General features: G+C 37.2%; 2 protein-coding genes across 2 annotated transcripts in view; one reads left to right on the forward strand and one right to left on the reverse strand.

The window, feature by feature from the left end:
• Nucleotides 1-16,751, forward strand: part of fancc (FA complementation group C) — a 32,039-nt gene extending 15,288 nt beyond the window's left edge. Inside the window, exons 9-15 of the mRNA XM_065247208.2 lie at nucleotides 4,697-4,752; nucleotides 6,109-6,208; nucleotides 6,338-6,413; nucleotides 8,372-8,462; nucleotides 12,972-13,146; nucleotides 13,241-13,432; nucleotides 15,729-16,751. Of these exons, the coding sequence (XP_065103280.1) occupies nucleotides 4,697-4,752; nucleotides 6,109-6,208; nucleotides 6,338-6,413; nucleotides 8,372-8,462; nucleotides 12,972-13,146; nucleotides 13,241-13,432; nucleotides 15,729-15,887 (849 nt within the window). The 3' untranslated portion in view covers nucleotides 15,888-16,751. The remainder of the gene's footprint in view (nucleotides 1-4,696; nucleotides 4,753-6,108; nucleotides 6,209-6,337; nucleotides 6,414-8,371; nucleotides 8,463-12,971; nucleotides 13,147-13,240; nucleotides 13,433-15,728) is intronic.
• A 292-nt stretch (nucleotides 16,752-17,043) lies between these two features.
• Nucleotides 17,044-21,108, reverse strand: part of aopep (aminopeptidase O (putative)) — a 91,979-nt gene continuing 87,914 nt past the window's right edge. Inside the window, exon 17 of the mRNA XM_065247207.2 lies at nucleotides 17,044-17,183. The gene's annotated coding sequence lies outside the window, so the exon portion shown is untranslated. The remainder of the gene's footprint in view (nucleotides 17,184-21,108) is intronic.

Consider the following 21,108-nt stretch of genomic DNA (forward strand, 5'->3'; position numbering starts at 1 on the left):
TTTAGTCTGTTACCAATTGTGATGGTGTCTGTCATCATGAGATTAGAAGCATCAAAGTAGTCTTAGCCATGGATTTTGAAACATTACATTTATTCTTTGACATGGCCTTACTCAGTCATTATTATAGATATCAAGGTCACAATAAATTACTTAAGCTGGGTTTGCACAGACTGGGACACAATTTATTTTAATGTTGAAAATATGGTAGAGCATGGTAACAAAGTGAAATAAAGGAATTTGTTTGTTCATTGTTAATGTAGCGCTCAGTTTTTAAGATTACATCATATCCCAGCATCATGAACGTTGTGACGTGACCCAAGCCTGTGGTTCGTACACATCAGCACTATTAAAACACATTTTTATGAGTCTGTTTTCTAACTTAAAAATCACTGAAACCAAGACCCTATTCACACGTCTGTCTAAACACGTCAAGTGGTTGTCATTTAGCTGATCTCTGGTTCACTCGTGACCTGTTTATCATCTCATTCTGAGCGTTACGGACAGGGAAAATGAGGCCCAAATGCAGCTGCATCCAGCTGTGATTTGTTTGTGCTTCAGAGCAGATTGAACTCTGCGGCACGTTTACGTTGCAGGAACAAGTTGTTTAAACCGCAATCAAAAAGGGGAAACCAGAAATTAGTTTCACATTTCTGTTTCATCCACCTTCCTCAAAGCTTCGATCCAATAACAATAAACAGCATCTTACAGCATCCCACTGCCAGAAAGAGGATGTTTTGGCCATGCTGTAATTGACCCTCCCTGAAGTGTTAGGAGAAGGTATGAAGGAGTGTTCAGAAAGCCCATCTGTTTTCACTAGGGACGTAAAGCTTCATCCTTCGACCCTTTGCTGCTCCTCTTTAAAAATGAGATTATGATATAGACCGAATGCTCTTGCCACGTATTACACTTTTATCAAGTGCTTTCGGATGATGAACGTATAAGATCCACTTTATCCTGCTTTAGATCCACTTTATACTGACCTCAGGTCATTCAGAAATACTGGTTTGTTGGAAGAAACCATTGAACACCACAATGATTTTTCAAAGTCTTCTAAGTGCACGGAAGAAGAATTGGATGAACGATGGCATGCCTTTGTCAAGCTGTAAAGGGGATCGCACACCGGCCGCGCCGTTCTAATAAAATCGAACACATTGTTTTCTATGAGTATACGCACACCGGCGCCGCCCGGTGGCGCCTGTCCGCGCCACCCAGCTGTGACTCAAGAAGTTGCTCAAATCCCTGTCACGCCACACAGCGCCACTACCATAGTTTAACATTAAATAACATCATATTTGTCCCAAATCATTAACGATTAACATTGGCTGCTAACGTATATTTTGCATTTTGAGTAGACGCTATCTGACGAAGCTTGCGCTATTTAATGTGCACTTCCGGTTTACAATACCTCCGAGTTGTCCTAGAAGCGACTCGGCGCGACGCTGAGCTGCGCGGCTGGTGTGCGATCCCCTTAAGAGTTTTTTTACCAGGTTAAACGGAGGTTTAACGAATATATTGGGATATTGACCGAATTTTTGAGACCTTATTCAGAAAGGACAAGTGAAGCTTAAATGGAGACTTTATTAGAAGTGGATTTTTGTTTATGTACTTCGAGGGTTTTCCATCGAAAGACAGTAAATACCTTTTATGACTAATAACCTTTTTATTGCCATTAAAGTGAAATGAATGAACCTAAACATAAAAGCCTGACAAAAATGCTAATTTACAAGAAAACATGTCAGATGCCAATCACACCAATAGTGTTTTAAACGCTTGAAAACGTAAGAGGGGCAGCACTGCCTTTATATTTTAAATTTTTTATATTGCTAGGCCACTGAGACAGCTGCCGTGTCAGTCAAATATTGAAGCGTGAACGCTCTTGAAACTTTGGTTTCTGCCATATTAGCAGAAACTTTTGTCACCAGAATGGAAGGCCCACCTCTCTCCCCCATGATTGGACACTGGAAAAAAGCAAATTAAGTTGGGGGCTTTTCCGCTTTTTCAACTTACGACATTCAGTGCCACAGACATTCACGCAAAAATGCGTGGCGCAGCAGCAAACAAAAATGCTCACTGCGCATAGAACATTTTTTTAAAGCTGCCTCCAACCGTAGTAAATGTGTCCTGTGTGACACCCCCCCCCCCCCTTGGTACATGCACACCAAAGCGTTTCCGCTGGTGCGCAGCGTATATTTTTTATTGACCTATCACTAAGCCCCACCCCTCAAACGCAGATGAGCCAATGGCAGTTGAGTCTCAGTTGCACTGGGACCAGTGGCCGGTTGCATAAACATAGAATGATTCTTAAGAATGATTCTGACTAACTAGCAATTAGTTAGGGCTAATCAGTCTTATTATTTGTATTTAAATAAGACCAATCTACCTTTCTATGTAACATACTTCAAACAGTTATGATCAGTCTTGAAGAAAAAAATTCATGACTAACTTTTAAGACTAGCCTTAAAGTTTTATGCAACCGGCCACAGATCTCGGACAACTGCATGTTTCAGTGCAGCGCATAGAAAAGCATTGTAAGATCATAAGCTTACATCGATTTTATTGTGTTTATGCTGCCAAAATGGTAAAACGATGTGCCTGGGGTACTAATAACACTAATCGGGTATCTTGGGAGGATGGGCACATAATATCCAGATCAACAAGCAGCCTTTCAAAAACGCTCATCAATGTCACTTCTCACTCGGCGGTCCAATCACAATGGAAGAGGGACGTGACTTATATCACAACAACCAACCTGGTTCAACAACTGATAAACAAAGCAAAAGTATCATAGCAACCAAAGTGCTAGGCAGAGAAAAGCAGGCAAGCGCCTACAGTCGGCGTCCGCCTGGCATTTTTAATCGCGTTTAAACGCTTTGGTGTGCATGCCTCCTTAAAGGGTTTTTACATATGAGCTCTTCATATCTGTCTAAGAGGACCATAAAACAAAAATATTGATGATTTATCTTGCACTTCACAGGTTTTTGTACAAAAAAATATACAGTACATTTTCAGTACTGTGTCCTGTTATTTTGTTTTAAATGGACACATAAACAAGCATCACATTTTCACCACTCACCACTCTGTCTTTATTGCTAAACAGATTATCTAAATTGTGCAAGAAAGATATTTCAGCCTCAGATGCACCTAGTCTGTGTGAAAAATCTCTTGTGATTGCGGTCACAGTTTCATTCATTGGTTTTATGACTTTGGCTGCGAGTTGGTGAACCCTGTTTTCTTCCTGTGCTCTTTCACTCAATCTTTTTTCACTCTCTCCGTCTTCTGTTTTTCGGCTCATACCATCCAATGTTTGTTGCTGAAATGCATCTCTTTTTATTGGAGCAGCAAATTGGCGGCTTTTGGCAAGCGTTGACTAGCTGGGGTTACGGGAATATCTGAGATGCTTCAGGGTTTGGGGGCTGTGGAGAGTTGGGGCATGAGGATTGTGCAAATGTGTGTGCAAAGAGTAGAGATTGCGGTGTCTGGGTGGGGTTGACTTTTTAATGGTCCCAAATGTAGGAAAGAATAATTACACTTCTCCCTGTGGCACACACGCACAGATGCCCAAAACAGACTAATGCTCGCTCTGAGGATCAAAGACAGCAGGGGCACATGTGGGCTCTCTGGTGTACTGATGTTGTGGGTCTGGTTGAAATGTTTTATGGCATTCTTTACACACATGAACTATGGCATAAGGCTGCATATTAATGAAACCTGTTTTATAGATGGTAACTTCGGGTAGACTCCCACAAAGAATCAATAACAACAGAGTCCCTCTATAGTAGATTATTTCTGAGAACAAGCAAAATAAATATCAAGTTAAATACCTTAGTTTAAATCATAGCTAAAGCAGTCAGTTGCTACACTGAGCTAACGTTACTGCATGTGTAAAATTAATGTATACAAATCTACAGATTCTTGCATTTTTGCCTGGCTGCCAAATGTCTCTTCGCACAGCTGTGGGTGATCCATGCTTGTCGTCTCCTCTCATCTTTTGGAAACGAAAACATTTATTTTCGAAAAGGTTTTTGTCACAAAGGTCAGTTTAACCACTAGCCAGACCAATAAACAGACACAAACCGGAAGTTAACATCGGGTCAGGTGCATAACCGTGACAACCGAGCATCCAAGCACCTGATGAAACTGTCTATTTAAAATATGACTGCTGCATCAGACACACTTACAGCTGCTTGGATGTATTTTGTACTCTTTTTATTTTTTTTTACAAGAATTTGAAACAGATGATAATAAAGCACATTTTGCTAGTTAAGAAAAAGCCCGTTAAGGTTTCACCGGGGAGTTATGGGAGAAGATCGCTGGGTGTAACTGAGCAAACAAGTACTCATTCTCACTGCAACATTGCCCTCTAATGGTTAAGTAAGGACGTAACATCCAAATGTTTTTATTAAAGGGATAGTTCACCCATAAATGAAAATTCTGTCATCATTTACCCACTCTCATGTTGTTACAAACCTGTATAAATTTCTTTGCTTAAATGAACACGGAGGAAGATATTTTTAGGAATGTTTTTAACCAAACCGTTTGTGAGCCCCATTTACTTCCATAGTATGGAAGTGTTCATCAGAACAATGACATGATTTATATAGGTTTGTAAAAACACGAGAGTGGGTAAATGATGACAGAATATTCATTTATGAGTGAACTATCCCTTTAATGTACAGCAATGTTCTTATCCCACCAGCCACAAGCATCGGCCATTCACTGTCACATCTTCCTGACCATCAATGAGATTTACAGGTGAATATTGAATTTGCTGTTTATATTATTACACAGGCGCATTAACGTATCCACGAATGGGTAACACTTTACTTGAAGGGGTGTTCATAAGGCTGCATAAGATTTTATAGACGTTTATGACAACTGTCATTAAGTGTCATTCATTCAATTATGTCATTTTTAATGCAAAGATGACATTGTTTGAGATGTCTTTGTTAAGACAACATTCCATTAACCAATACATCATAACTTGTCATGACAACTTAACATTACCAAGACAACATAACTGACCACTTTTTACCAGTGATACAAATAAGTGTTAATGCTATGTCATATAGTTATATAACAGCGTCATAAATATTTTTCTTGACCTCAACTACTTTGGTTCAAATATAATTTGTCATTAAAATGTCATTAAGTGTTAATACTCTGTCAAATAGTTTTATAACAACATCATTAAAATTATTTTGTTTAATGTTTTTTTAGGTTCCTCCATGTATTTAACAAATAAATTCAATAATTTGATAATAATAATAATAATAATTAAAATTGATAAAAATATATTTTATTGCATTTGGAGACCGATTCACCTAAAATTAAATCAAAACAGTACAATAATGGGTTAAGCCATGCAGCGTAGGGTCCATATCTCTGGAAAAACAGTTAATTAAATCAAATTAATTAATTAAATCAATTAAATGTTTTGTTAGTTTTTTCTTCTGTCAGAACATTTCAGAACCCTCTGTGTAAGGAAGAACAAGTTCTGTTAGTTGTCAGTTTATTGTGCACATACATAACATTAAGTATAATATTTTGATGTGTCTGTGGCATTTTGTTAAGGTATTTAAAATTATTTTACAGTATTAACACTTAATAACATTTTAAATGGCTGTTTAATGTAATGTTAACCCATAAAGCTAGGTAGTTTCTTTAGTTTGATCATTATGTCATGTTTATGACAGATTTATGAGAAGTTAGGATGTATTGCTTTATGTCAAGTTGTCATAACAAAGACATCTCAAACAATGTCATCGTTGCATTAAAAGTGACATAATTGAACTAATCACACTTAATGACAGCTGTCATAAATGTGCATAAATCTCCTTTATGTTCAAGACACGTGTAATGTCATGATTATGAAGGTGTCATGTCAGTCTTATGAACACCCCTTCAAGTAAAGTGCCTACAATTCTTTCACTTTGTTTTTCTTCATTTGGCTCTCTGTTTAGCTATATAGACACATACAATATATATTGACCAAAGCATTTAAATGGATGCATGCCTAATTTGTATTTACCTTTTTAATATTTTGTCTGAGATAAATGCATATTGTAGCAGTGAATATCATTTCAGGAGCTCTGTACTGTATGTCTTCAGGAATGTGCTGTTGGAGATTGATGAGAACATTGCCGTGAGAACCCTCATACAGGTTTATACTGACTGCTTCCTTCAGAGACTGAATGCGCACAAACCACAGGTACAAACTCTGTTTTTAATCTCTCAATCTCAAGAAATTAAGCTATCACTTAGATGACACATTTCACTGTAAAGACATAAATGTGATGTTACAAGTGTACTATTATATCTGTGTGCATGTGATTTATAGGATCGTCTGCCACTCAGAGCCTTCTTTCCAAATGTGATGCCCAGTTTACTCGTCCCTTTATTGACAGCCCCTTCAGGTACAGCACCACCCACTATCTCTGATGGGTACAACTCATCACTTCTCAAGCAAGCAGATCACTAGCTAGCATTTAAACTACAGTATTTCATGCATATTTTTTTTTTCTTTTTCTTTTTTTACACCACATGCTAGTGAGCTACTTTAAACTGGAAAGAGATTCATTCAGCTTGCCTTTTTTTTGTAAAAATTTTAGCTGAAATGTTCAAGTTTAATCTGATATATTTTTTCTAGCATAAAACGTTGAAGAAATTGAAATAAATAAATGTTTATTATAGGTATGCATACCGATTATATATTCGGTATCAGCAGATAACAGCCAACGTTCAGGGCAGAAAATATCTTGGCAATTAAAAGGGGCAGAACTGCCTATCTGACTGAACTATCCCTTTAAAGGAAAACCCCCGTTTTTTATTTTATTTTACTATGTTCTTACCTCAACTTAAAATTAATACATGCCTATCTTTTATCAATGCGTGCACTTAATATTGACAAAAGTTTGAGCAAGAGGTGAAGTAGTCAGGTGTGATGATGTTACTGCGGGCCGAGGTCAAAGTCCTGCAAACAAAGTGCTCTTCCGCCATATAAATCTCATTTTTTATCTGCTTAAAAAATTGGCACGTTTTTTATTTTGTGCCACCATACTTACTGCTCATGTAACAGTCTTTAAATAGGGAAAACATGGAAGTGTTTGGTGGCTTATAAATTCATCCCTGTTTGGATCCTAAGGAATGAATGAGGCTAGGCTAAATGCTAACACATTCACAACACACTTTAGAAAGATTAAGTGCACTGATGTAAAAAGATGGGTATGTATTAATTTTTCTAAGTTGAGGTAAGAACATAGTAAAATATTGAAAAACTGTGTTGTTTTCCTTTAATTAATTAGTTTCGCTACTTTTAGTTACTTCACCCCATTTAAATAAATCGCCACATCAACTGACTGAAAATGCTTAAAATATTTCTATCGACTCTATTGTGTTGTTTCTGACCGGCGGCTTTTTTATACATCCAAAGTTGTATTTGAATACTTCATCCTAAACCTCCTCCCCCCTGAGTCTTCAAATCCTGACCTTATCTTTCCTCCTGTATCAGAGCAGTCCCAAACAAACACAGCCTTCCTGCTCCTGTACCCACCCTGCCCGTTATCGCTGGCCCCGATCCCAAAGGTCCCCCGAGCCCCTTCAGTGTCTCGTGAACTCCAGAGGATATCCTCACAATGCCACCTATTCTGTAACTAAAGAATAGCATTGAGCTCAGTTGGCTTGTGTGCCAGCGGTTGTCATTGTTTGTAAAATGACTGACGTGAAGAGGCTCTGTGTCTCTTACTGTTGGCTCGTAAATGCATGGCTTTAATTATTTATCTCATTGTGCTAAAAATAGCACATTTCTTGACTGTAGAATGACTTGGATAGGAGACAAGCTGACTGCCATATACATGTTTTCCAGCCAGAGTTTAGTTTGATCCAGGAATAGGCCTGAGTTATATTAGGGGATTGCAGTAGTTTTTACAAAAAAACAATACTGGTGTGCATCTCGAGACAAAACAATGGTACTGATATATAGATTTTTAAATTAAGGCAGCTCAAACATGAATTTTAGTTTGGCACTAGGATAAATCCTGTCTTGGAAACTGCCCCTTGCCGTTTCTTTGTGATTATAGTAATTTTATTTAACAATTCTTAGAAACATTTTGCTACCAAACGTTTATGAACACTCCTTTTTTCATAGTTAGCAACATTTAAGTGGAAATGCTGTATTTAGGTTTTAGTTATGAATGATTTACCGAATGGCCTAAAATATGCAATGCAGGTAAAGTATTACGTGTACATGATTAAATTTACATACAATGATTTTTTATATAATTGAAATTACTAAAGTGTTTGTTTTTGCTATGTGTGGATGAATGAAAGTTATGGCATTAGTTTGAAGGAAGTGTCTCATTTCACCCCTCTCCAGACGTTCCCCGGGCAGCCTGGCTGGATCATCTGAACTGGATAAGAAGATCTCTTCAGAGTGTGGTGGAGATCGAAGAGGAGGGAGATGATGGGTAAGATGAGCTTCTAAACACTCGATTGCTTTCATATCTGTGCTCGAGATTTACAGTCGATGTTTCTAAAAAAAACTCAAGTTTGACAGGAAGGGCATTTGGACAAGGATAACCAATGACCACACACTATAAAAAGTTGGAACAAAATTACTTCAATTGGTATATAACACTTAGGAAAAGGAAATTATGTTCAATGGTATTTCAAGCATTCTGACTTATTAACACAGTTATAGAGTTGTTTCCTCATGCTAAACCTAGGCAAACTGTCAAAAAGGCAGTTGGGCGTGTTACAGAGTATTTCTGTGCCGAATGCACTTTGCCGGGGTTCGTACAAGTTTATTCGGCCCAAAATGATTTTAACCCATGATTTACTAACCCCCAAGCTGTCCGAGTTGCATATGTCCATCATTTTTAAGACAAACACATTTTCGGATATTTTAGAAAAAGTTTTAGATCTTTCAGTTGATTAAATGTAATGTTACGGGGTCCACGACCTTCAGGTCCAAAACAGTGCATCCATCCTTCACAAATTAAATCCAAACGACTCCAGGATGATAACCAAAGGTCTTCTGAGGGTAATCCGCCCGGTGTTGTTGTAGAAATATCCATATTTAAAACTTTATTAACGAAAATAACTACCTTCCGGTAGCGCCGCCATCTTAGACTCCTCTGTATTCAGGAGAGAGTATTAGCGTAGTGTACGCACTTTTCTTAGTGACGTATGACAAATTCGGAGGGCGGGGGCACAGAGCAGCAGCAGAGTAGCCTCCGTAGGCTGCGTAAGCTCTCATCCTGAATGCGGACGCGACTAAGATGGCGGCGCTACCGGAAGGTAGTTATTTTCGTTAATAAAGTTTTAAATATGGATATTTCTACAACAACACTGCGCGGATTACCCTCAGAAGACCTTTGTTTATCATCCTGGAGCCATTTGGATTAATTTTGTGAAGGATGGACGCACTTTTTTTGGACTTGAAGGTCATGGACCCGGTAACATTACATTTAATCAACTGAAAGATCTAATACATTTTCTAAAATATCCGAAAACATTGTTGTATGACTCGTACTCGCTCCTCCTGCGGTAGGAACTCCTCCTTCTTAATTTTTTCGTAGGTTATCGAAAAGATTCGGTAAAGCTAATATTTCTTTTATAAATCTGATTAAACTAAAGACTCTTCGGAGATATAAAGGATGTAATACTACTCTATAGGTACTCCAGATTAACATCAGAAATGCAGAAAAAGCTTGTGTTATGTGAGCTTTAAAGTTGTCATGAAAATAAAAAGAAAAATTATAATTTGTTTTGGAATATTGTGCTGTTTTTTTTTACAAATGACTCATCTGTGAGCTTCATTATTTTTAAAAAATTCAAGTATGGCAGATGGGCGGGGTCTGGGAGAAGATTAGCAATTAGCAACACAACCTAACTTCAAACAATCCAATTGGATCTCAATGGACATGGAAAATAAGGCAATCGCTACTTCCGTTTCCTGGCGACTCTAAAGTATTTGAAAAGTTTGGTTCCAAAACAAGAAAACTCATTACGAGTTAACTTTTATATTTTTCAAAAATCTCATTTTTTTGATTGTGCATTCCAATAAATATTAATCAAACTGCAGTTGGTTTGTTTTGATTTATGCCTTCATAACAAAAATTAATAAATACAGCTAAGTAGCACAAAAAACACAATAAAAACATGGTAACATAATAATAAACATGTTCTGACCATTTTTGGAACCAAACTCTTTTTTACTTAACCTCCTAAGACCAGGGATTTGGTTTGTGTTTTTTTCCAGATTTCTACCAGCTATTTGGGGGTTAGGAAAAACCAAAAAATATAATGACCAAATATTTTTTTCATTGAACATAAAGCAGTGTATTCGTCCATGTTTGTGTACAACAGGTTCCACTTACACAATTAAGTTTTATGGTGCAAACATAAAAAAATTGGTCTTAGGAGGTTAACATATAAGTTCACTTTTTACAGTGCATTTCAGTGTTGTGTTATGTTGTTCAGTCTACACAGTCACAACTGTGGTGACAGTACAACAAAAACAATACAGTTATTATGCAAATTAAATTACTGAACTGATGCACTGTAAAAAATTATAATAATTTGGTTTAAATTATTTAATAAAGTAAGTTCCCTGCTTACCTTAAAATGTGGAGTTATTTCAACTCAAAAATATTAGTTGACCCATTTTTTTTACACAACTTTTTTTGAGTCAACTAGTGTTTTTAAGTAAAATTAAAACTTTAAATTTTAAGTTCACTTTATTAAGTTAAGTTGCAAAAAAGCTAAAAATATTTTTTTTGCAGTGTCATATAATACAACATTGTGTATTCTAGAGCGATATGAAACTCATTATCAGATATATATCAGTTTATTATAATTATCATATGTTATTATTATCATTCACATAAATAAGGTAGCACTTTACAATAAGGTTGTATTTTTTCACATTAGGAAATGCATAACATGAACTAACAATGAGTAATATAGTTTATCAGCATTTATTAAAGGGATACTTCACCGATTTAGCATTCAGCTTTGTATCTGTAGAAACCCGGCAGTATTACTGAATGACCATGTTTCCCTCCATCATTTCCCCCTGAGAGGAGAGATATCTGCATTTTGGTTCTGCAAAAAAGTCCTCCAATGATGCAAAAATCGTCATATTACATCATCAGAGGAGTTTTTTGCAGAACCAAAATGCAGATATCTCTCCTCTCAGGGGGAAATGAGGGAGGGAAACATGGTCATTCAGTAATACTGCCGGGTTTCTACAGATACAAAGCTGAATGCTAAATCGGTGAAGTATCCCTTTAATCTTTGTTAATGCCCCATAGATGTTCATGTTAGTTCATTGCGCATTAACTAATGTTAACAGTTACTTTAGATAAAAAAGTATTGTTAAAGCTGAAATTAACGTTTGCTAAAATTAATAAATGCTGTAGAAGTATGAATTATTGTTAGTTCATGTTAGGTACAGTAATGCGTTAACTAATGCTAACAAACACAACCTTACTGTTACTGAATATACAGGATATGAAAACATGAATTATTAATTATTCGTTAGATATTTAAATGAAGATGATTTACTGATTAGAATCATTACTGATTATCTATTAAAGGGATAGTTCGGCCAAAAACGATATTAAACCCATGATTTACTCACCCCCAAGCTGTCCAAGTTGCATATGTCCATCGTTTTTCAGACAAACACATTTTCGGATATTTTAGAAAATATTTTAGATCTTTCTGTTGATTAAATGTAATGTTACAGGGTCCAGCAATAGTCCACGACCTTCAAGTCCAAAAAAAGTGCGTCCATCCTTCACAAATTAAATCCAAAAGGCTCCAGGATGATAAACAAAGGTCTTCTGAGGGTAATCCGTGCGGTGTTGTTGTAGAAATATCCATATTTAAAATGTTATTAACGTAATTAACTACCTTCCGGTTTCGCCGCCATCTTAGACTCAGGAGAGAGTATTAGCGTAGTGTACGCACTTTTCTTAGTGACGTATGACAAATTCCGAGGGCGGGGGACAGAGCAGCAACAGAGAAACTATGTACGCTGCGTAAGCTCTCATCCTGAATGTGGATGACTCTAAGATGGCGGCGAAACCGGAAGGTAGTTAATTAAGTTAATAACATTTTAAATATGGATATTTCTACAACAACACCGCACGGATTACCCTCAGAAGACCTTTGTTTATCATCCTGGAGCCGTTTGGATTTAATTTGTGAAGGATGGACGCACTTTTTTTGGACTTGAAGGTCGTGGACTATTGCTGGACCCCGTAACATTACATTTAATCAACAGAAAGATCTAAAATATTTTCTAAAATATCCGAAAATGTGTTTGTCTGAAAAACGATGGACATATGCAACTCGGACAGCTTGGGGGTGAGTAAATCATGGGTTTAATATCATTTTTGGCCGAACTATCCCTTTAAAAGTGTGCGCTAAATGCCTAAATGTAGAATTATTAAGTTATATTACGGGAAAATATTTATTTATTTTTATTAATTTGATTATGAATTACCAACTTTACAGCATTTTAATGAATTTTGCCATCTTTACATGGCCTGCATATTTAAATATGTGACCCTGTTTGTAAAAACCCAGCTACTCTGTTTTCTACATAAAATTATCCTACACATGTTGTAAAGAACATCCTGTTGAATATAACCTTGATATAGTAAAATCAAAGACTTCCGCTCGGATTCCACAGACAGGGTCACATGATTCCTTTCCAAGTGTTTATGAGCTGATGATGGGTATTGTGTATACGTAGTTCATTTCAATGCATTTTAAGGTGCAGGTGTTGTCCAAAGATTATCGGCGAATCTCAGGAAACCTTTTAAGTTTGAGCTACAGCTACAGTATGTCTACTTGGTTTCTCCAGTTCTATTCATAACAGATATGTAATGCATCAACCACAATTATTTTTCCATAATGTTATGTTTGGTGTGAATGTGTTTGGGCGGATGGTGGTTTTTTAGGGCATATCAGGTTGTGTTTGAGGCCTGGTTCCTGCTGGTGCAATGTGGTTTCTGGGCAGACGCAGCTGCTGAGCTCCTCGTTCTGACAGATTCGGAGAACTCCAAACCACTTCTCTGGCTCCTGACATTTTTACACCACCCCACCAACAGAGGGCACCAAAGGTCTCAGCAAACCGTAAGAAATCTAAGTATGGCGCTTCAAGCTTACGTCACAATTTAAATGAAGCAGACTGGAAAATTACTGATGATTTCCTCTTCTTTAATTTCAGGCGGTGGCAGAAGAAGCCTGGGCTCATATAAGGATGCTGTTTCATGCTCATCCACCCCTTCCCAGACACCTCAGTGCTGTGAAAGAGCTCCTTTCCTTAAGCATTTCTAGAAACCTCGTCCTGCATCTGTTTTTAAACTTTGTCGTCTTTGCCCATGGACCCGTTAACCTTACCACGGAAATAATTGACAAGGTGAGGTCCGCTGATTCACGCGTATTCGGTTTTAACTGCGACGTGTTCGTCACATTGTGAAATTAACATTATCATCCTCAAATGCCAAGTGTTTGTTCATGCGATCTCTGTGGCCTGTTCAGAGTTTACAGGTTTCACAGAGCCCATTTAAGCTGTCATCAGTGCCTTTACTGACCCTGCGCTAGTGCTTTTGGAATGCGGAGAGAAACAGAATAATAGGCTGCTGGCTGTTTACGACACCTTTTAAAAACAACGTTTCAACCTAACATAGACGCTGTACAAAAACAACTTTACACCCTATAGTTTAAACGCGGGTGAGGCAGAGTTACAAGAAATGTTGCTCTGCTCAACTTGCGTGTACACAGGGCTGTGAATCAAATAATATAATGATATAAAGGGATAATTCACCTTAAAATGAAAATTTTATCATTTATTACCCTCAAGTTGTTACAAACCTGAATAAGTTTCTTTGTTTTGCTGAACACAAAGAAAATTATTATATATTCAACTATGGAAGTCAGTAGTGCTCAAAAACTGTTACAATCAAGGTTCCCACACCTAAGTTAACTTCAAATTCAAGGACCTTTCAAGGACTTTCCAGGTCCAATACCCTCAAATTTAAGGACTAAATATGTAAGGAACACATTTCTAGTAAGAGCAAGGTTACATCTCGGGTTTTGTATGTAACTGTTGTTCCCTTTCGAGGGAACTCGCGCTTCGTCGCTAAGGTGATACTTTGGGGAGGCCTCCAGGGGTAAGTGCGTCTGAATGTGTATATCAAATTCAACCAATGGTGAGGCTTAACGACAAAGACAGGGTGACGCCGGAGCCAGGAATTATATCACTACTGAAATATTCCCAAAGACGGCATTACAGGGATGCAGGAAGTATTGCAAGGGAGATGCAGCGTCTTGTTCCATTCTCAGGGAACAACAGTTACATACGTAACCCGAGACGTTTTCATGTGTCAAACACAACTATACAAAAAGCATTTTGGTATGAATCAACATTCGCATACAGAAGATATAATCATTTAAAGTGAACAGTTTAGCACGTGTGCTTAAAAAGTCTTGGATTTTTATGATATTATCCTACACTACACAGGGAATAATATGGATTTTTTCCAGAAAACTTCCTGCATAAAATAGATTCCAGCACTTTCAATGACCTGTATCTATGTATGTACATTTTCAAAAACTTCCCAGGGCCTTGAATTTTTTCCCCAGACTCAAAACTTTCACGGATTTCAAGGACCCGTTGAAACCCTGTACAATGGTTACAAACATTGCCCAAAATATTTTCCTTTGTGTTCAGCAGAACAAAGAAATGTATACAGGTTTGTAACTAATAATGACAAAATTTTTGGGTAAACTATCCCTTTTAGTAGTAAATTATCAAATTAATTATAAAAAAAATGTATTTTTGAATGTTTTATTTTATTTCCATGTTTTTTAGCGTTTTGCGCGCTTTCTTTTTAAGTAGTTTGAACTTTGAAGTATATACAGTATACTGTGCAAAAGTCTTAGGCCACCATGCCAGAATTAGATTTGTTGTTTTTGCAATGTTATAGTGATCATATATAATTGTTTCTCAGACTCTTTAAAAGAATACATCCAGAAAATACAGGAAATGTGTATATAGTATTAAAAACTGTATAAAATGTAAACTGAAGTTTTTATGGTAAACTTCCCTTCCACTTGAGGAATAGCAGGAAACTGCAGGATCTCTTAAACCTAAAGAAAATTAAATCCTAATCTCTAATTTAAAAAAATTAGTCTTTTTACTTCATTCTGCTCAAAAACGCTCAAGATGTGTTTAGTGCCAAGAGAGGTCACACAATCTAAACATATGATGCCTAAAGAAGACATTTAGTCCTGAAAATTTATTTTTTATTATTTTGTACATATTTCCTGTATTTTCTGTTTGTATCTTAATAAAATAGGTTGAAAAATAAATATGGATTGACATTAAAACTTCTAAAACAACAACTTTTTGCACAGTACTGTTTATCATGATTGTTTTGTGCTCTATCTTTTTCTCTGCCATTGCTCTGGTGGCCAAAAAAATTCCTCATTAAGGAATTAACATGCAAGTCTGGGCATTTTTGCTGAATACATGTTATTGCATAACTTTGTAGTTTGAAATTATTTTAATTTTGTTATTTTAGTGCTCATTAACCTGTTAAAATAAACACCCATAATAGATCTCAATAACACTGGTGGTTCAGTGCAGACATTATAAAGCACATGGGAAGGCTGGTAACCCGATGGGTGTGTTTGTGTTATGCTGTTGGCAGGTGCTGATTGACGCTGGTGTGAAGCGGAGGGCACTGTGGATTCTCTCCTCAATAGACTGCAGACTAAACAGAACAACTTTGCCAGAGGACAGGGTTCAGTCCAGGCTGAGGACGCTTCAGGAAACCCTCCTCGCACCCTGCACCAATATCTTCGCATAGAAGCTCTCAGTTTCAGGTGCTACTATTTATTGAGAGAAGGATTTCTGGCGTGGCACCGAAATGCTGAATGGGACAAAACAGCATTTTTAAGAGAAGCCCAGCTGCTTTTTTATTTAAAAGCAGTTGGTGGTCTTTGGTTAAACCCGAGAGGGGCCTACAGACTCGTGTAAGCAATCCACAATGATGTACTGAGCCAAATAAACGAAACACATACATATATGTTTATGTCTAAGTGATTTGGAGAAATGTAAATTGACTCCTGTCAGATTTGGTCGTATTTTGTAAGTAGTCTTTGCTCAATGTCCTCCCACACACATGTTTGACAGGAGAGCGTGCCTAAGTCCTTCTCACCACATGAATGCTCGCATCTGTGTGTGTACTCCCAAAGTGATCCTCATTGAATAGTTTAGTCTCTGCGTACTGTACTTTCTAGGCTTCATCATCATCATCAGTATTGAGTCTCAGTCTCCATGTCTGTTTTCCTCTGTTATTTTCCTCTGTCCCACCCTTTCTCAAACAGTTCATTACTCAAAACTGGGTCATACTGAATATACTGCTGTAAGATTTATTCACGTTTTCTTTCATTTGCATAAGTGCAGGAAATTAAAAAGCTGAATGTCATTTAATAGAAGGCTAAGCTGCTTCTGCACCTTAATCAAATTATAAGGACCACAACTAGGCAGATTGCATTATTCTTCTGATCGATGATGAATAGTTATTGAACAAACAAAAGATTTTATAAAGTATCACAAGATGTTTTGTCTTAAATATTAGAAATGTCCATCTTTGTTTGTTTGCCTAAAAGTGAAGATAAAGTTACATGTTTAGATTGCAAACATGCGTGAGTAGCGCATATTTCCACCCTAAACATTTTCTTCATATCTGATGAGAAGTCTGGGACTTGAGCGGCGGGTGAGGGAGTTCAGAGAATGCTGATGCCGTCTTACGCACGCACCCACACATGCACACACACACACACATACACGACTTTAGCTCTGGTGGGCTTTAACACTTGTGATTGTATTATAAAAACAAATAAATACAAATACCGCACAAATGTTTAAGTGTTGAATTATATTTAGTCAAAGTCTGAAATTGGTGCTTTTAGTTTTAAGCTTGACTGTGAAAGCTTAACGATAAAAAAGCAAGTCCCTCATACAGATAGACAGGGATTATTTATTTAGTGCTTATTCCACACATTGATTCCTCTGGGCATCAGTGATGAGAGACAAGATCCTGAGACTTCTGATTGGTTGCTTTCCCTGAGTTGAACCTGTGACTGGACACCAGACGAACCTGTGAACGAGATGATTCATGGTCATAACGTGATTCTATTTTTGTCATACCGTCTGTCAAAATGTATCATACCTCATTTAAAAGTCAACATGAATTCTATATTTGTATGCTTAGGTTTATCTTACGAACAATCATCAATGCAAATTATTATAAAAAATCCTTTTCCACAGATGTGAAACATGCTAACTAAAAGTGAAATATAGTTTACTCACATTTAAAAAACACACATTTACATTTAGGAATTTAGCAGATGCTTTAATTCAAAGCCAGGGAAAAAATAAAGCAATTTATCTTGGGAGGCAATAATATAAAAAGTGCAATATGGAGTTACAACAAATTTTAGAGATGATACCCATTGTAAGCAGGGGAGAGAAATAAAAAAAAGGTTTTTATATATTGGTCAAAATGCATGCGTTTAAGAAAAAGACCTCTGTTTTTCAATATTTTACAATGTTCTTACCTCAACACATTCACGACGTGCTGCACAAAGATGAAGTGCATGCATTGAAAAAAGATAGGGATGTATTAATTTGTCGAGGTAAGAACATAGTAAAATATTGTAAATGTTTGGTTAACTGTTGGGAAAATATCTGATGTTTAACATTATATAAAATCCTTGCATTATACAGTAGATCTTAAAGCTGTCTGTCTCAATGTCAATCAAACAATAAAAGAAAACGTAACATATATTGATATTGTTTTTGACTTTGTGTGTGTGAAAATTAACTTTGCTGACACTCTCAACTTCAAACAGGTGTAGCTCTGTCATGTTTTGTCAAATTCCAACAAATCATGCATTGTTTTGAATTTTTTTTATAGAGAATGTCAAAATATAAAAAACTCAATTTGAAAATTTGCGCATCCCAACTCAATTTGTCAACACAGCTCAAAAATGATGCAGCAGCAAAAAGAAATAGAGAAAGAAAAAGGTCTTATACATTGTTGGGGAAAGTTACTTTTAAAAGTAATGCATTACAATATTAAGTTACTCCCCAAAAAAAGTATCTAATTGCGTTACTTAGTTACTTTTCATGGAAAGTAATGCTTACGTTACTTTTAAGTTACTTTTGCGATACTTTTTCTTACTTGGCTGAGGCTTGATCTCTTTCGGCCTTGCAGGTGTTTTTATGATCGCAAAAATGTCAAGCTCTGGCCTGCCATCTCCGTTTTTGACTCAAACTGTTCCCGCTCAGGCGCATCGAGTGCGTAATTTAACGTTAATATGTTCAGTTTAATTCAGAACATTATTAAATTTTTTATTTGATTTAATGAAACTGAAAAGTAACTCGCATTACTTTTTAAAAAAAGTAACTGAAATATTAATGTGTACATTTATAAAGTAATGCGTTACTTTACTCGTTACTTCATAAAAGTAATATTATTACGTAATGCGCGTTACTTGTAATGCGTTACCCCCAACACTGGTCTTATATTCATATACAAAACAATGGCTGATGGTTCTGTATATATATATATATATAAAGTGACGGCTCACATTGCCCAAGGTTCATATCACAGTTTTATAGTCAAGGTGTTGGTATGGTTCGGTTAAAAAAAAAACATTCTACTGCCAAATCAACAAAGCATTCTTTTATTTATTGACAAACATATTTTATCAAAAAAACTAAAAAACCTGAGCTTTTCCATCAGGAGTATTTGAATTGTTATTGCAAGCAAATCAACATGTTGCATTTCAAACTTTTTTTTTCAGATAAGCTGATTAAAACACTGGTTTATGTTTTAGACATGTTTTTAAGACAGAGCCATTTCCATTTCACAATCCAAAATAATCTGTTGTCACTTCCAGTAACTTCCAGTTGCCATGGAAGTCGAAATGTCAAGTTCAGAGTCTTTGTGGGTTACTGTGCGTTTTTTTTTTTTGTGAGTTCTCAGTTTTAATGCGAGTTTCATTGTAGAATCTCAATATATTTTGATAAGCTTTGAATAAACCCATTTTAAATAGCATCTGTGGTTTCAAACACAGTGGCAAATGCTGCAAACAGGAACTCAAAAACTTTCAAAGTAGTTTTTTCTTTGGCGTCTGGTCTTGATCTTTGTAGTTGTGGAGGGGTCTGTGGACCAGACTCCTGTTCCTGCTGAACTGAGCCAGTGTTTCCACAGTACTGTAATCAGCTCAGTAGGCACGGGAGGCCAAGTCCTTCTACTGTATCTCTCACATATACTCGCATTCAAAGCTTCAGATCTGGAATAACACGCTTCAGCCGAAGGTGCTTAGCACTTCATTTCCCACGAAATATCTCCTAATGACATTTTAAATACAGCCCGTGCAACTAATTCCATTTTTACTAGACTTGGACGGTAATGCATCTTTAAACAGCTTCTAAATATAGTCATTTATGGCCAGCTTCATATTTAACTTGTACATCTGTCAAGACGGCCTGCTGGCAGAAACGTCTGCTGGCCGGCCACTAACTCAATCTGCAGAGGTCCTTTCAAGCACACGCTTCCTGTCTCTATTGCCGTCTTTCATATTTTACCCGTCAAAGCTAAAAGCGGGTCTGGTTTTATAACCCTGAGATGCAGATGTTTTGGTCCGTGTGGCTGCTTTGCAGTGTTCCACCTTCGTTTCCCAGAATTCCACTGGATTTCCTCATGGTGGCCCAACCGCAAGACAGAGTGAAATAATTTTGTTTTTCATTCTGTACAGGTACAAAATGGAGCTACGTGGCTTGAGAAGAAAGAAAGAAAGAAAGAGGACAACGTGGTTCCTCATTTCACTGTGGGCTTCATTAGCTCAGCATGTTTCTCTTTAGTCCAATATCTTCACCGTGCATCTCAAACTTGTTGTCATGCCATCCCAAGCGCTCCGAGTGAGAATTTGTTATGCTTCTTGTGATTGGAGGGAACTGCAAGCACCATATGTCGAAAAATGCTTTCATGAACAAATGTGCAAATGTGCCTGTGGGACAGAAAATAAGGGTATGCAAACCGAGGGGTGGCGGTTTGGCTGGTTAGCATGATCCATTTTGCTTGCAGATGACAAATCTACACCATCTGGCTGCTAAAAGTAACTTTTTCCATTGATGGCAATTTAAAGTATTTGTGTGCTCTGACTAAATAAATAAAAAATATTTATCATTATTTGCTTGTTAGATATTTTCCCAGTATCCGAAGCATGACAAACATAAGCTTAGCATGATAAAAAAATGTCTTAAGTGTTTTGTCACGTACAGCTCAGGTGATTGGTTTTAAAAAATCCTGTGCCCCTCAGGGGCAAAGATTTAACAGAAATTAGAGACCTCCATGATAAAAACAGGTGGCAAGGAAGCATACAACTACACGACTCTATTTTAACCCTTGTTCCATATTTCAAGCTGTCATGCATTTTTAAACTCTTTCACATGTGAAAAGTGAAGTAATTACACTATTTGCACTTCGTATCTCCAACAAGATGAAAGCACTTCCCTTGCCGGTTCCCCTGAGGTCTCTCTCCATCTGTCATCCTCTGATCAGGTGCAGAACTTAGCCACTGTGAACAAAGAGATAAATCACTGTTCACCAATCAGCTAAGCTCTGCACCTGCTCTGAGAGACTCTGGTGAACCCTTTGCGCGTGAGACCGCACACTACTTCGTTCACCCATGCCGTTCAACGTTCCTCCTGTGTCGTCCCGCCGGAGACCTCCGAGAAAAGCCATGTCGTCTTTTATTTGTATTTTCTTAAGCAGCGCCTCTAGTTGCCATAGCAGCCGTCCGTGTGACGGTTGTGTGGTAATCCCTGGCAATGTGATTTTTATCTTAAGTCACAAATCAGCACGCCAGGAACCCACACAGCCAGCAACATGAAAGGCAAAACCTGCAGATCCTCTTGCTCTCCTGCGATTCAGCACGCTCGGCTGGGTCGGGGATATGTCCCTCATTATCCCCATCTAGACGGATTTCACATGGCCTCCAAACAACGCTGCC

This window comes from Paramisgurnus dabryanus, chromosome 11 (genome assembly GCF_030506205.2).
Source record: "Paramisgurnus dabryanus chromosome 11, PD_genome_1.1, whole genome shotgun sequence".
Taxonomy (NCBI): Eukaryota; Metazoa; Chordata; class Actinopteri; order Cypriniformes; family Cobitidae; genus Paramisgurnus; species Paramisgurnus dabryanus.